Source organism: Dasypus novemcinctus, chromosome 17 (genome assembly GCF_030445035.2).
Source record: "Dasypus novemcinctus isolate mDasNov1 chromosome 17, mDasNov1.1.hap2, whole genome shotgun sequence".
NCBI lineage: Eukaryota > Metazoa > Chordata > Mammalia > Cingulata > Dasypodidae > Dasypus > Dasypus novemcinctus.
The window spans coordinates 16,138,182-16,154,577 of NC_080689.1; the positions used below are offsets into that span (position 1 = coordinate 16,138,182).

General features: G+C 42.6%; 1 protein-coding gene across 2 annotated transcripts; it reads right to left on the reverse strand.

Annotated features, from left to right (window-relative positions):
• Nucleotides 1–239: 239 nt before the first annotated feature.
• Nucleotides 240–15,430, reverse strand: CHAMP1 (chromosome alignment maintaining phosphoprotein 1). Of its 2 annotated transcripts, XM_058278330.2 has the most exons (4): nucleotides 15,217–15,418; nucleotides 12,344–12,394; nucleotides 11,446–11,568; nucleotides 240–3,857 (listed from the first exon to the last, which is right to left on the reverse strand). In XM_058278330.2, exon 4 carries the CDS (start codon nucleotides 3,800–3,802, stop codon nucleotides 1,322–1,324), a length of 2,481 nt encoding a protein of 826 aa, XP_058134313.1. In that variant the 5' UTR covers nucleotides 3,803–3,857; nucleotides 11,446–11,568; nucleotides 12,344–12,394; nucleotides 15,217–15,418; the 3' UTR covers nucleotides 240–1,321. The 2 variants fall into 2 exon arrangements, with proteins under 2 accessions (XP_058134313.1, XP_058134315.1); XM_058278332.1 differs by lacking the exon at nucleotides 12,344–12,394 and having other exon boundaries at nucleotides 15,217–15,430.
• Nucleotides 15,431–16,396: the final 966 nt, after the last annotated feature.

Consider the following 16,396-nt stretch of genomic DNA (forward strand, 5'->3'; position numbering starts at 1 on the left):
AATTTCTCTAATCAAAATATATATATTTTGCAGAGTGGGTATAGCTCAGGGATTGAGTGCCTGATTTGCATGTATGAGGTCCTGGGTTCAGTCCCCAGTACCTCTGAGGGAAAAATAAACAAGGGGAAAAAAAGGAAAAAAAAAAAAATATATATATATATAAAACATGGAAATAGGAAATAATGGAATTTAACTATTGCAGGATGGAAGCTACTTAAAAGAAAACAAACAGAAGAGGGTGGACACGAAAGCCTTTGTTTTTAATTTGGTTCATATACATTTGACAAAATATTTTAGAATAAAATAATTCATGAACAGGTACAAGGTATTTACAGCAACAGAACTGTGAAAAACATAAAAGTGATATATTTCTCAAACAAATCGCTATTTATACAATCTTCTACTCTGAATCTGGAAGACTTTCAGTTCCTACTCATTCCCCTGGTCTTAAGCCCAGCAAGGCCCAGGAGTAGGAGGATACACAAGCTCTAGCACATTTGGCAATTAAGAATCATCTCTTGGTGTGAGCTGCCAGGGCAGTAAAGGGTCAGATCTTGGGATAGGACACAAAATGGAAGACTCCAACGGAAAATCTACTCTACAGCTAAAGACAAAAAAGACTTGACATCATACTAACTTTTCTCCTAGTTTCTCTTATTTTTCTAAGTCCTGCTCCCCAAAGAAGATGACTACAAACAATTTTAAAAATTTATTCAAATTTCCCCCTTCTAGTAGAAAGTTAACAACCCTGAGACTCCAATTTTCTATGACATAAAAGCTAATGAACATCTAGAAACTGTCCAAGATTAATAAATAAACTAATTTTACATGATCAAAATGGAAACTTCAAAATAAATTTTAGGATCTGAAAATACATTTTTAAGAATAGGGAAAAAATTTTCTTTCAAATTAAGTTTTCATTCCTAATTCCTAAACAAAACTAATAATTTCTATTCTCTGAAATTAGTTTCACAAAATGATAAAACTTCAAAGATGTTTTAAATTGAGTACAAGGTGCTCTTGATTGCTAGTCAAATGGAATGTCTACCCCATCTCATAATTATTCAAATACACCTGAAGAAATAAATCTTATCCATCCAGAATATACAGTATGAATTTAATTTACAAGATAACCACATAGAGACCATTAAAAAAAATAACCAAATGCTTATTCTCTATAACACTACTGAGACAATTAAACATGTTACAACCATACACATCAACACCTACTATCCAACTAGGCTAATTCACGGCTATACTTTCAAAGGATGGTTCTAACAAACTGTGTATAGCATATATATACACACATTATGTTTAAAAATTAAATTTGCTGCTCCTCCAGTGGTGGTTCAACAGCTTCCATTAGCTTTTTATTTGCCTCTTCATTATGCCGGCTTTGACAATGAGTTAAATGTTTCTTAAAGCCTCTTGGGAAATTTGATTCAAAATTACAACGTGGACATTTAAGTAAACTTTGCCCATGGGCTGCAACATGATTTTTAAGAAGAGTTTCCAAAAGAAAAGCTTTTCCACAAATTGTGCATTTGTAAGGGCTATGAACATTATGCTTATTAACCAAATGATGCAAAACAGCACCTTTTTTCATAGCACGGCAACAACAAATTTTGCAATAATACTTTCCTTTTCCACGCTTCATATATTTTGCTATCTCCTCTTCAGAGATAAAAGCCTCTTTTTCTTCAGTAAATTGTAGTACATTTTTGGAGTGTTCTGGACTAGTCATGTCCATTTTGTTCTCTTTACTAAAATCAATCGATTCCACATCAACTTGCTCTTGATCACTGCTCGATTCTTGGCCCTTAGTATCTACTGCATCCAAATCTGTTTTTATATACTCATTACTACTAAGCTCAGCATCTGAATTCTCCTGGTTGTCTTTCTTGAGCTTCTTCGAGCAAGCATATAAAGTGTCTTCTAAGAGTCTCTTGGGTGTAGCTAGAAGTTCCTCCTGAACCAAACCGTCACACTTCTGATCATCAACAGCATCTATCTGCAGTTCATCACCAAGCTCAACTACTTTCTGAGATTCTGAGAATATAGTAGATTTAGGAAGTTCAGGGAAAAAGGGATGCTTCCTGGGTTCTGGAAAAAGACTACGTTTTCGTGCTTCTGGAGAAGCAGGAGGGGCTGTTTTGGTGGACTCAGGAATAAGAGGTTTTCTGGGCTCAGTATCTATAGAGAGGACAGGTTTCCAGATATCTGAGGCTGCTTTAGGGGATTCAGATGGTGCAGAAGGACCTGGTTTCCGTGTCTCAGGGAAGACAGAAGGTTTCTGAGGTTCAATAAAAAAGGTTGACTTCCAGAGCTCAGGAGAACCACCACGGGAACTTTTCTGGGGCTCAGGAAAATCAGTTGATGCAGGAGAAGTTTTTCGTTGATCAGGAGAAAGCTTCCAAAGCTCTGGTGACCCTGAGGGTTTTCTGAGCTCTGGAGATCCTGCTGGACTACGGATCTCTGGGGAGAGTGGTGGGCCTGGTTTGCGAAGCTCAGGAGATAAGGGAGGTCCTGCCTTACGGAGCTCAGGAGACACTGGGGGAACTGCCTTCCAGTGTTCAGGTGACATGGTGGGAGTTGTTTTTCGTAGTTCTGGTGGCCCGGACTTCCATGATTCAGGAGATGTGGGGGGAGATTTCCAGGAACCAGGTGAAACTGAAGACTTCCAGGACGTAGGGGATGCAGATGGAGCTGGTTTCCAAGGTCCAGGTGATATAGAAGGAATTGGTTTCCAAGGTCCAGGAGACACAGATGGAGCAGGTTTAGCTGGCTTCCAAGGTCCTGATGATGCCGAAGGACTGGTTTTCCAAGGCTTAGGGGACCCGGGTGGCCCTGGTTTCCAAGAACCTGGAGACACAGCTGGGGCTGGTCTCCTAGGCTCTGGAGAGACAGCAGGAAATGGCTTCCAAGGTTCAGGAGACACAGATGGGGATGGCTTCTGGGGCTCAGGGGAGACAGTCTGGGCTGGTTTCCGAGATTCTGGAGATGCAGTTAGGGATGGCCCCCAAGGTTCAGGGGAAGCAGCTAGAACTGGTGACTCTGGAGATGAGGATAATGGTGGCCTCAATGTTTCTGAGAAATGAGAGTGTTTCTGGAGCTTGGGATTATTAAGAGTAGTCTTTACTGGCTCAGGAGATATAGGGACAAGTTTCTGGGGTTCTGGAGAAGGAATGGGGACAGGTTTCTGAGATTCAGAAACAACAGGGACTGATTTGGGAAGTTCAGGAGAAGAAACAGGGGCAGGTTTTAGAGGCTCAGGAGAACAACTAAGAGAAGGTGTCAATGGTTCAGGAGAAACGACAGGGCCAGATTTCTCAAGTTCCAGGGGCGCAAGAGTAGGAGGTTTTGGTGATTCTGGAGATGTAACTGGGCCAAGTTTCTGAGTTTCTATGGAAAGCAGAGGTGCAGGTTTCAGAAGTTCCGCTGAGTTACAGGGCATTTTCTGGTGTTCAGGAAGAGGAGGGCTTTTCACAGGATCTGTTTCTTTGTTTAAATGACTTTTTGGCTTATCATTCCATTTTTCTGGGGATCCGTGTTTGGATGTGATGTGATAGTAAACATTGGAGTACATCTTGCTGGTGAAAAAACATTTATGGCAGTGAAATAGCTTTGCACTTTTCTGGTAAAATATCATTTTACCTAATCCACCAGCATCCATTTCATCACAAAATTCTGGATGGATGGTACCCATATGGATTTGTACATTTTCATAATCTGTGCCTCTAAAACTGCAGTGGTCACACTCCAAACGTGCTGATGGCTTCCGGAGTTCCTGGAACACTTCCATTTTTCTTTCTGTTACAACACACACGATTATATTCTTTAAAAATTTTTCAATGTTGCTGCAATAAAGTAGAAATAAATTATTTTCATGGAACATGAATTTGAATAAAATGCTGTCCTAGTCCTTCCTATTAACTGTATAATTTTAAGACCAGAATGGCATCTCCATTTATTAGATAATACAGATAATGAATCTTCATAACAGGGGTTCTTAACCTTTTTTGTTCCACAGACCCCTTACTAAGTCCTCACTATATGATGCATTATTTAATAAATATATCACACCTACCCAAACAGTGCCCAGAATAATGTTTCCTTGAATTTCAATTCAAGCTCACGGACCCATTGTTAAGAACTCCTGCCCTATAAGGATTTTAGAGATGACAAAGGAGAAACAAAACTTTTAACTGAGTCCCAGGCACTCTGCTGGGAGTTTTACATACATCATTGCATTTAATTCTAACACTATATTATATTTTCATTTATTATTGAAGAAACGGAGGTTCGCAAAAGGTAAGTGACTTACCTGAAGTTAAAGGACTCTAAGAAAATGTGGCATTGGTGTGGGAAGGATGGCCATGGTGGCTGCTGGGTACGGGGAATGGGAGGAAGAGATGAGATGGGGAGGCTTTTTCGGGACTTGGAGTTGTCCTGGGTGGTGCTTCACGGACAACTATGGGACATTGTGGATCCCCCCAGGGCCCACTGGATGGAACGTGGGAGAGTGTGGGCTATGATGTGGACCACTGACTATGGGGTGCAGCGATGCCCAGAGATGTGCTTGCCAGGTGCAGTGGATGTGTCATGATGATGGGGGAGAGTGTTGCTGTAGGGAGAGTGGGGGGTGGGGGCGGTGGGGTTGAATGGGACTTCATGTTTTTTGAACGTGATATTTTTAAAAAAATTAATTCAAAAAAAAAAAAAAAAAAAAGACTCTTAAGTGATGGAGCTGAGGCTCATACCTGAGCCTGGCTCCAGAATTATCTACCACTTTACTTGGACTCTCAAAAACTTCAATCCAACTGTCAGCACACAAAGCTTAGTAAATACCGAAAATTAAATGTAGGTTATTTAAGGCCTTGCAATAGAGTAGTATGTCTTACATTTGAAACCTTTTCATAGGAAATGGACTTGGCCCAGTGGATAGGGTGTCCGTCTACCACACGGGAGGTCCGCAGTTCAAACCCTGGGCCTCCTTGACCCGTGTGGAGCTGGCCCACGTGCAGTGCTGATGCACGCAAAGAGTGCCCTGACATGCAGATGCAGGGTGTCCCCGTGTAGGGGAGCCCCACGCGCAAGGAGTGCACCCCGTAAGGAGAGCCGCCCAGCGTGAAAGAAAGTGCAGCCTGCCCAGGAATGGCGCCACACACACGGAGAGCTGACACACAAGGTGATGCAAAATAAAAAGAAACACAGATTCCCGTGCCGTGACAACAGAAGCGGGCAAAGAACACACAGTAAATGGACACAGAGAGCAGACAATGGGGGGTTTTGGGGGGGGGAGGGTGGGAGGGAGAGAAATAAATAAAAAATAAATCTTTAAAAAAAAACCTTTTCAGAAAAGTTATAAACAAAAGCTAATTATGAAAGGATTGCTTTTTTTTTTTTAACCTATTGCTAGCTTGATCTAATGTCAACATATCTGGTAATGTTTTATCCATCTTAATATAAAATATTTTAGTTATTTATTTAATAAATGATTTTATGTTGTGTTATTCTAGGCACCTAGGTTTCAGCAGGGTCTTGCAATATGAAGCTTACATTAGTTGAGAGAGAGTGTGGAAAGTAATGTGAAACCTGTCAGGAAGATCTCTCTGAGGTGATATTTGAGCAGGTTATCTTCAAGGAGTGAAGGAGCATGCCAAGCCAAGGGTAATTCAGTTGGAAGACACAGCAATATAAACACCCCAAGGGAGGAACTTATTTGACAAAAAACATGACTTTTTAAAATTTTAAAGTCAGGAAGCTCATGGATAAAAACAAACTCATTCACACAGTACCAAGATACTCGTACAGTATTACTCCCCAGAGAGTCATTGTATCACTGGCTACATAGTGGGCTATCCATTATGGCTCAGATGCATCACTTCAGAAATTTCCCAGACTACAAATCTACACACATTTTAAGCGAAGGGCATATTAAATTTTCTGCAACTTGACTTCAGTTACAAACTTATCTAGGACATTTTTATGCATAGTAAGCACGGAATTTTTTTGTATACATATTTGAATGAAAAGGAAAAATTTCTAGAAGTGGGAATTTGATACAAAGCTTATGTACCTTTAAAACTGATACAGGGAAGCAGACTTGGCCCAGTGGTTAGGGCGTCCGTCTACCACATGGGAGGTCTGCGGTTCAAACCCCGGGCCTCCTTGACCCGTGCAGAGCTGGCCCATGAGCAGTGCTGATACATGCAAGGAGTGCCGTGATGCATTAGGGGAGCCCCACACGCAAGGAGTGCACCCCGTAAGGAGAGCCGCCCAGTGCGAAAGAAAGTGCAGCCTGCACAGGAATGGTGCCGCACACACGAAGAGCTGATACAACAAGATGACGCAACAAAAAGAAACAGATTCCTGTGCCGCTGACAACAACAGAAGCGGACAAAGAAGAACACACAGCAAATAGACACAGAGAACAGACAACTGGGGCGGCAGGGGGAGAGGGGAGAGAAATAAATAAAATAAATCTTTAAAAAAAAACAAAAAACAAAAAATGGATACACTGGGAAGCGGATGTGGCTCAACAGAATGTCCACCTACCAAACAGGAGGTCCAAGAGTTCAATACCCAGGCCCTCCTGGCTCGTGTGGTGAACTGGCCCACATGCAGTGCTGCTGTGTGCAAGGAGAGCCAGCCCACACAGGGATGTCCCCGTGTAAGGGTGCCCCCTGTGCAAGGAGAGGCCACTGCGCAAGGAGAGCCGTCCTGCATGAAATCACAGCCCACCAAGGAGTGGTGCCGTACACATGGAAAGCTGATGCAGCAAGATGACACAACAAAAAGAGACACAGATCTCCAGTGCCGCCTGATGAGAATACAAGCAGACACAGAAGAACACACAGCAAATGGAAAGAGAGAGCAGGCAACGGGGAGGAAGGGGGGAATAAATAAATAAATCTTAAAAACATATATATACATTTTACCAAACTTTAAAAACCTAGAATATTAATACCAATCAACAGTGTATATATGAGGAACATTCGCCCACTCCCTCATCAACACTGAATACTATTAAAGTTCTTTTTTTTTTTTAAAGGCTCTATTTTATTTCTCCCCCCTCCTTGTTTGCTCTCTGTGTCTGTTGGTCATCTTTTTTTTTAGGAGCCACCAAGAACTGAAGCCAGGACCTCCCATGTGGGAGGGAGGTGCCCAATCACTTGAGCCATCTCTACTTCCTCCTTGTTGGGTCTCTCGTTGTGTTTTTCCTTATTGCGCCTCCTTGTTGTGTCAGCTCACCACACCAGCCCGTCATGTCAGCTCGCTGCCTTGTTCCTCTTCTTTAGGAGGCACCAAGAACCAAACCTGGAACTGCCCATGTGGTAGGTGGATGCCCAACTGCCTGAGCCACATCCGCTTCCCACTATTAAACTTCTTAATACTTGCTGCTTGTTAGGTGAAAACTGGATTCTCACTATTGTTTTCATTTGCTTGAAGGAATAAGACTGAACATTTTTTCTTCTTTTTCTATGAAGTACAGATTTTCTTTGTCCATTTTTTTATTAAAGAAATCAGCCCTTTTATTGAAAGTATTTTTCTAGTTTGTTATGTCTCTTTTAACATTATGATTTTTTAACCACAGTTGGTTCACACAAATATTAAAAACTTATGTTTTTGGGTTTTAAATTATGCTTAAAACCTTCCTACTCCAATACTGTTTTTTTTAATCACTTAGTATTTTTCCCTATGATTCTGATTTTATCATTTTTTTATATCTATCTGGTATAAAGAATGAGGCAATAGGGATCTTGCTTATTTTTTCACCCCAAATAGCTACTTCAGTTGTCTCAACAACACTGATATAATGCAATTGTTTTTTCACTGATCTTAATGTTCTATTTAGCAATTAATAACTTTCATGTTATAATTCTATTGTGGTCTCTGTTCTACTGATCTATTTCTCTTCTAGTTCCATCTAGTAGACCTCTCTTCAGTACAGTATCCAAGAACTGCTAAAAGAGATTCTGAAACAAATGTATGCAGTGAATTTCATTCATCAAATGGATTTAAAACATCTTTCCTCATTAAATCATGTTCCATTATTTACCAAAAGTACCAACCACTACTGAGAGCATCTTAGTGCTTTGTACTAAAAAAATGACAGTAAAAATGGACTTTTTCCATTTTACTGTTCTTCAAAGAATATTACAGATTAGTAACACGTATAACCACAGGATCTTCCTTTATTAATTTTTAAAATAATTTTTAAATATTAGTAACATATGTCTGATTTTGACAAATTTTGTATTTAAAGATATTACTGACAATACTGTTTTCTATCACCTGTATCAGTGGTGGTATATTGCTCACATCTTTCTTTTGGTCTAAAGTTCGAAAGGTGATAGTTGAAAAAAAAACAAATAAATGTTTTTCTTCAGAACTGGTTCTGCCTGAATAACCCTGCAATTGTACTGTCTTTTAGAAAATTGTTTTGTTGTTCTCTATAATTTGAGGGAGAGGAGGGGAGACTACAACAAAAGGAAAATTTCTGAAAAGAATCTTTTAACTTACAAACATACTGGAGAAAATATGTAGAAATAATGGGTTAACCATTCACCTTAGCATCCAATATTCAACAAAACTAGACTTTAGAGGAAAATGGAAGATGTGCTTCAATAACCCCATGTGGCTCTAAGTAGCAATAATAAACAGCTAAGCGGTGATCATATTAAAGAGGCACTGTACAGCATAGACATTAAGAGTTCAGGTTTGTTGGGTTTGAGTTCTGGTTCTACTACTTACTACATGGCTTTCATTAAAGCACTATCTATCTGTGCTTTAGTGTCCTTATTTATAAAATAGATAATAAAAAGTACTTATATTGCAGATAGATATTTTGTTATGTGTTTAAAACAATATCAGATACATTTTAAGCATTTAACATTAGTTATTATTCTATTAGAAACAACAAGGTAGACTCTAAAAAATATACTCCTTCAGCTTCTAGTAATTAAATAGTCCCAAACCACCTTGGTAAAGTTATGGCTGACCAACACGTTTGATACTCTACAGTGGCTCATCCAAAAAAGATATTCACTTATCTAAATCCTATCTGTGACCAGCAGGGATATTATTTTCATGATTTAAGTTTCTTAAGATTAGTTAAGTCAACTGTTAAGAGCCAAATGTTAGTTAAGCCAACTAAAGATAGTATAGGAAAATTTACTATCTTCTCAGGAATTTAGTATATAGCATAGAGAAAGTATTTTTGATGTCTGTAGCAGTTTGATATGGTTATGAATTCCAAAAAGAGATATTGGATTATGTTTGTAATCGGATCTACACCTGGTCCTGATTATGATTAGGGCTTTAATTGGGCCATGTAATTAGGGCATTGAGTCCTCACCCCTTGGTGGGTGGGGACTCACAGACAAAAGGCATGGCAAAGGACAAAGTTGAGGGTTCTTAATGTTGGAGTTTTGGTGTTGGAGTTGTATGCTGAAGTCTTAAGCTGGAGCCCCTGGGAAAGAGACAGAGACGATCACATGATAGTCTATAGCTGACCCTGTGGAGAGAAGCAAAGCCTAGAGGGCCTCATAGTCTACAGCTGTCCTTGTGGAGAAAACAGGAGCTGAACCCAGAGGAACCCAGGAAGCCTGAACCCTCACAGACATCAGCAGCCATCTTGCTCCAAACAGACTTTGGTAAGGGAAGTAACTTATGCTTTATGGTCTGTCATCTGTAACCTCCTACCCCAAATAAAACCCTTTATAAAAACCAACCAATTTCTGGTATTTTGCATCAGACCCCTTTGGCTGACTAATACAATGTCTCATTTCCATGCAGGGCTTACCTAGCTGCATTTCCCCCGACCCCGCCCTACCCCCCTTTGCAGAATGTCTAGTCCAATAAACAAAATGATTTTGTTCTTTTTCCTTTACCCTTATTTGGTAACTTTTATTAATACTAACTCATAAAGTATAGGTCACCAAAAAAGCCAATAAGTGTATAAAGCACAGGTTGGATTAAACCTATCATTCTATTTCCATAGAAATGGCTAAGCACACTGTTCTGTAGTCAATAAGAGTTAAAAAAATATATATTTCCAGTAAACTTATCAAAGGAAAAAAGACAATAAAACAAAACCACATCTCTGGGAAGCAGATTTGGCTCAACAGATAAGAGCGTCCGCCTACCACATGGAAGGTCCAGGGTTCAAACCCAGGGCCTCCTGACCTGTTGGTGAGCGGGTCCACGCACAGCGCTGATGCGTGCAAGGAGTGCCATGCCACACAGGGGTGTCCCCTGCATAGGGGAGCCCCACGAGCAAGGAGTACGCCCCATAAGGAGAGCCGCCCAGCGCAAAAGAAGCGCAGCCTGCCCAGGGGTGGCACCACACACATGGAGAGCTGGCATAGCAAGATGATGCAACAAAAAGAGACACAGATTCCGGGTGGCACTGACAAGAATACAAGTGGACACAGAAGAACACACAGCAAATGGACACAGAGAGCAGACAACTGGGGTGGGGGTGGGGAAGGGGAGAGAAATAAATAAAAACAAACAAATCTTAAAAAAAAACACACCCACATCTCAATAAACATACATCTTTAACACAGTAGTACGAGAGAGTACCAATCTCCTCTTTAGGCCCACCTCTCTTTCCCGACTGCTATTCAACTCCTGTGGTCCCTATCTGTACTTTAACCAGTTTTTTTATCTTTATTTCTACTTTTCATTAACTGTATGTCTCCCTTTCTTGCCTCTGGAAATTTTAGATCAACAATACATTTTACAGCTGTATACAACATGGCCTAATTCCTGCCTCTTCTGTCTCTAACAGCCTTGCCATCTCAATGTCCTTGGCTGGATCCAATGCACTTGTCCTTAATTACTGCCTATTCCTTTCCTGCCTGTCAAATCTGTGCATTCACCAACTCTTGCACCCTTTATCTGAGGGACTTAGTAAGTACATCATTTATTCTTATTCTCTTTCTTCTTTAGTAAAGCACAATGGCTTCCAAGACTTCTATACCATTCCCCATCTCTCCCAACTGCCCTCTTTTCTCTTCCTACAACCAGTTCTTCTGGCCATTCTCAAAGTTTCTACTATCTGTGCCTGCCTGCCTACTACTAAGCCTCAGTACAAGACACTAATAACCTCTTGCTTAAAAAAATACATTAAAAATAATGCTACATAATTCACTTCTCCATCCCCAAAATCTATCATAGTTATGTGTATCTAGTACACATTCAACATTACCTGTATATGGATGTGTATGCTTTCATAGTTTTCCCTCTAAAGAACTCCAACTCCTTTTCAAAGAATTTATCATAAAATATTTTCCTAAGCATTAAAAATGAGATATTAAAAGCAAACAAAAATTAAATGCAAAGTAATGATGGTGGAACATCACTTTATAAACCCAATACAAGTCTCTTACAGTGGAGAAAAACAAAGACAAATATATTATTCCCCAGTAGACTTACCAGCTATCTCACTAGAAGGCTTAAAAATGGTCTTCAAAGGACAGGCAACCTACATGGTTTTTTGACTAAACTACAGAAAACAGTCTGTAGTACATTAAGAAGGACAAAGGTGAGACGTTGAACCTGAGAAAAATAAAGAAACGGTAACCAAAATTACAACTCTGCAATAATTTTTATCCTCTATAGTAAAATTCTGCTTATTTCTCTCACCACCCTCCCGCCCCTCCAACAGTGAGAGCAATACAACTAAATAAGGCTGGACACCAAATTTAACTAACAAAACCAAAGACCACAGGGTTTTATGGAAAATGCCAATAGATTTCATCCATGACACCATCCTAACTTCCCCTTAATAATCTACTATGGATTCAAAACCCATGTATACCAAACCCTTCTCAAACCCACCCATTTAACTTCAGTTTATGTAGCCTCAGGGGATACTGACCCATATTTTTACTTCTCTGACAAGCCCTTATAAGACTTTATAGCCATGTCTACAGTCTATACAAAGAACTGATGTTCTGTCAATTATCAACAGTACACAGCAGGGTAGCAAATTAACAGGCAGTGGAGGAAGGGACAATCCAACACTACTGACAGGACCGAAGGGCAAAAAAGGAAGAGGACTCAGAGAAAGACAGAATGGTAGTCTTTGAAACCTAGGAAGTGTAGATGGATGTATTTTGTAGCCTCTTCTCTTATAGTATGAATTTCAAAGAGAAAGCATAACGGTCTGCATCAGTTTGTTGACTTGCACAGAATGGGGCAAACTGGCCCTGAACACAATGGGCAAAACTAGCTAGATAATAGCTTACAACGTGCTTCTGATGAACTCTAATACATTCATCTATCCCTTCCTCTCTTCTCTAAACCTTGCCACTGCTGTAATTCTGCTTACCGATCCTCCAGCCTCTTGTCGTCACTTCCTTCCAATCCTTTTATCGCGCTGCTACCAAAATCAACACAAAAATCTAATGTCACTTGCCGGCTCACAATTTCTGAAAGGCTCTCTGACAGTCTACAGCAGATAACTTAAACAGAGCATATGAAGCTCTTCATAATTTGAATTCTGCCTTACTATCCAGTCTTTAGCCTTGCATCTTCCTTACTGGACTATATTCTCAAAGTACTGACCACCTTGTAATTCCCTGACTGTTCAAGCTTCAGGACCTTTGCATAAGCTGTTTCCTCTCTTTTATATTCTCCATCCTGTCACTCAGCCGTCAGGCAAATTCCTATGCATACTTCATGCAGGACTTAAGTATTCCTTACTCCCTCCCCATCTTCCCTAGACCACCCTTCTGTACTCATACCTCTATTACTGCAATTACCTATGGCATTCACTATAACCTGACTCAGCACCAGGTGTTGGGCTTTTAAGAGGGCAGGGACAATCTATTTAATCAGTTTTGACAATCTATTTAATCAGTTTTGTAGTCCTTGCACACGTTCCCAGCACACAGAAAGTGCTCAAAAAACACCTGTTCAATCTATAACATTCTCTCATGAAAACTGAGGACCTGATTATTAATTCACAGAATCTTAAAACTGAAGAGAATTGAGCTACCTTCTAGTAAAGATTTTAAGGCAAGAGAAGATCTTAAGGATCATTTACTTTAGGACATTTTTTTTTCTTCCCCACCCCCTCCCCACTGATTTCCCTGTGCCCATTCGCTGTGTGATCTTCTGTACCCATTTCTTCGTCTTCTCTTCTTGTCTTTCTCCTCTAGGGTTCACTGGGATTCAATGCTGGAGACCTCTAAAGTGGAAAGAGGTTCCCTATTAATTGCACCACCCCAGTTACTGGTCTCTGCTGTGCTTCACCTTGACTCTTCCCTGTCTCTTTTTGTTGCATCATCTTGCTGCGTGACTCACTTGCACAGGCACTGGCTCACCACGCAGGCACTCATATCACCACATGGGCACTCACGCGAGCACTCTGCTCACCGTGTGGGCACTTGGCTCGCCACGCAGGCACTTGGCTCTCCATGCAGGCACTCATGCAGGCACTTGGCTCGCCATGAAGGCATGCTTTCTCTTCTTCTTTTTCACCAGAAGGCCCCAGGGATTGAACCTAGGTTCTCCCATACAGTAGGTAGAGGCCTTATCACTTGAGCTTCACATCTGCTTCCCAAGGATCATTTACTTTAAAACTTCACTTTTATGGTGAAGGAAATACAAGCCTAGATTTTAAATATCTAGCCCAAGGCTGGGCAAATAATCACTGGTGTAAGGCTAGCTAACTATCCAGGTTCTTTCTAGTAAATCATGACCAAGCTAACACAGTGGAATTCAATAATATCTTGAAAAGCCAGTAGTACAATGGCCGAAACCAACAAGATAAAATTTATCAAGCATTCAGACTCCAAATAGCAATTGCAAAGTTACAATAGACTATATAAAGAACCGTATCCCACATTTTGCATTGGGAAAATATCCTAGTAAATCACTATCTCCAGCTTTGGGCAGGAAGGACACTTTAAGAGGGTCTCTAATAAATAATGGAACACGAAATAGGGAGCCTCTACTAATAAGATGGTAGACAGTCTTAAAAACATGTCATCTGTGAGAACTAGATATTTAACTTCAAAAGGGTAAACATTACAGGCAATATCTAAGATGTCCTAGAAGGAACAAGTGGAAGCCAGAAGTTAAACAGCTTTCTGCTCAACAGAAAAAGTTTTACCAACTCCACCATCACGGACTAGAAGTTGCCTTGCCATGTAGGAGCAACCCAAAATTGGAAGCCAATGATCAATGTAAGACAGGAAAGATCCTCAGAGGACCTGTGTTCAACCTCTTCATTTTACAGTGGAGAAAACTGATGCTGAGAGAGAAGTGAATTGTCACAGATATCACAATTAGGATAGAGGAAGCAACAGAAGACCCTGATTTACTGACTCGATTTTCTACGGTAACACACTATGCTGTCTTCGCAACAGTAACTTAGATATTGCAGAAGTCAGTCCAGACTCCACTTTCAAGGCCTAGGCCAGACATCTGAGGTTCCCTCCAGTTTTGATTCTGGCAGTAGTCTTTCCAAATTTCAGAGCTCTTAACAGTGGACAGTAACTATGAAATTAACTCTGTAATTGTCTAGACTTTTAAAAGAGTTTCATCCTACTTTTCTCCTGTACAGACCCATCATCTTGTCTCTAAAAAACGTAATTTCCAATACTGGTGCTTTGCCATCCTATCTTAAAGTATTCTTCAATGCAGTTCTATGTTTCCCATTCAAATTCTTCCTTTGTCTTTACCGTATTTAAAACTAACTGGGTTCTATTTGTCTCTACAACACTAACATTTTTCTTCACTCCTAGTTGGTTTTTAAGCTGTAGTAACAAAAGAAGCCGAGGCAGACTGGAGGCAGAGAAAATTTTATCTATAACTGAAATTCAAAGACCAGTTCCCTCCACGTCTTGGCTGCCCACCCGCAGAAACGCCAGCTCCGACTAAAGAGGTGCCTGTCCTCCCGCACAAAAGCGCATTCCCGACCCAGCCGCTCCGCTTCTCCCAGGAGGGGCCTTCCCCGCGGGGGTCTCCGGGAGTGGGGAGGTGTCGGCGCGCGCGGGCCCCACGGGCGACAGGCCCCCGCGTCGCCACTACAGGCTCTTTCCGGAGGAAAAGTCCGCAGCCTCGCCGGGAGACCCCAGCGCCGCGTCAGCGTGGGCGGCCGGGTCGCCCACCGCGTCCCACCGCAGCCGGATGGAGTCCCCGCCCCCACCGCCGCCCCTCCCCCGCCTCCTCAGCCGCCCAGCTCCGGCTTCTCACCGGTCGGGCCCGCGAGCGGCGTCCAGGTGGGACTAAAGGAGGGAAGGAGGAATGGGCCGCGGGGCGGGTCGGATTCCCGAGGCCCGGGGGCTCGCGGCGGCCCGCTAGCTCCGTTGGGCCCCGACTGCCCGCGTCTGCTTTGCCGAATGGCGACTCGAGACGCAGGGAGTCGAACTCCGGGCGCGCGAGCGTGCGCGCGGCCGCGGGAGGGAGCGGGGCGGGGACTGAGCGGCCAGCGAGGAAGCGAGTTTACCGCCGCGCGGGCCCGTCGGCGTGGGCCAATCAGCTCGCGGATCGCGTGGCGCCGCTCTGCCGAGGAGAGCCGGCGTGTGGCGCGGCAGCGGCCCCGCGACCGGAAGTGTCTCGCGCGCCCGCGAGCCCCGCCCCCTGCCCGCGCGCTGGACGCCGAGCTCCGGGAGGGATCCGTGTACCCGCGCAGGGGAGGCGGGGTCGGGCCCTGCTGAGGGCCCCGGTCTCTAGCCGCGGGCTCGTGGGCGCCATTCGTCCTCCAGGCCTCTCGCCGAGTTTTGGGCGGCCAGAGCCAGCCTGGGGGCCGCCGCTGACCGCCTCCCGGGCCGCGGCCGCGGGTTCTTCCTTTCTTTGTTTTGTTTCTGGCCTTGGTTTGGTCTTGTAACATTAATAGGCCGGCTTGGGCCCTAAAGTACCTTGGCAGTGAGGTACTACTGTTGACAGGAAACTCCCGTATTTCACATTCTTTGTGCCTCTCAGTACTCGGGTGGATCCTGTCACGCAAAGAACAAAAACAAAAATCCTTACCTCAGCGTTCCCGCCCTGTCTAAGCCAAGTTTACCTTTGAATAAACAAGCACTCAATCTTTGTGTCGGTAGCTCCAGCCAAATTTAGGCTCATGGGTTTAATGTCGGAAACAATTCTAATTTCGAATATTCAAACCTTAACGGGGGATGTATTTTAGGAAATTTCGTGCACTTTGAGTTTGCAGCAAGAGTGATTCGTTCTTTGATTTGATTTCATAGCTGTAAAGATCACAGACTTCTCACATCAGTAACGGTTTTAAAACTCGCTCCTTTTGTCCACCTGCTCTCAGGAGACATTACCCAGATAAAGGGCGTCTGCCTGGGCGCGGGGAGCACGCTCGGTCCCCTACGTTCTCAGCTCTGGGCGGCCGTGTCGCTGGTTTCGCATCATCTCTGCCTAGTGT

Coding starts and splice junctions, on each gene's coding strand:
- CHAMP1 (XM_058278332.1), bottom strand. CDS start 3,802: ATGGAAGTGTTCCAGGAACTCCGGAAGCCATCAGCACGTTTGGAGTGT.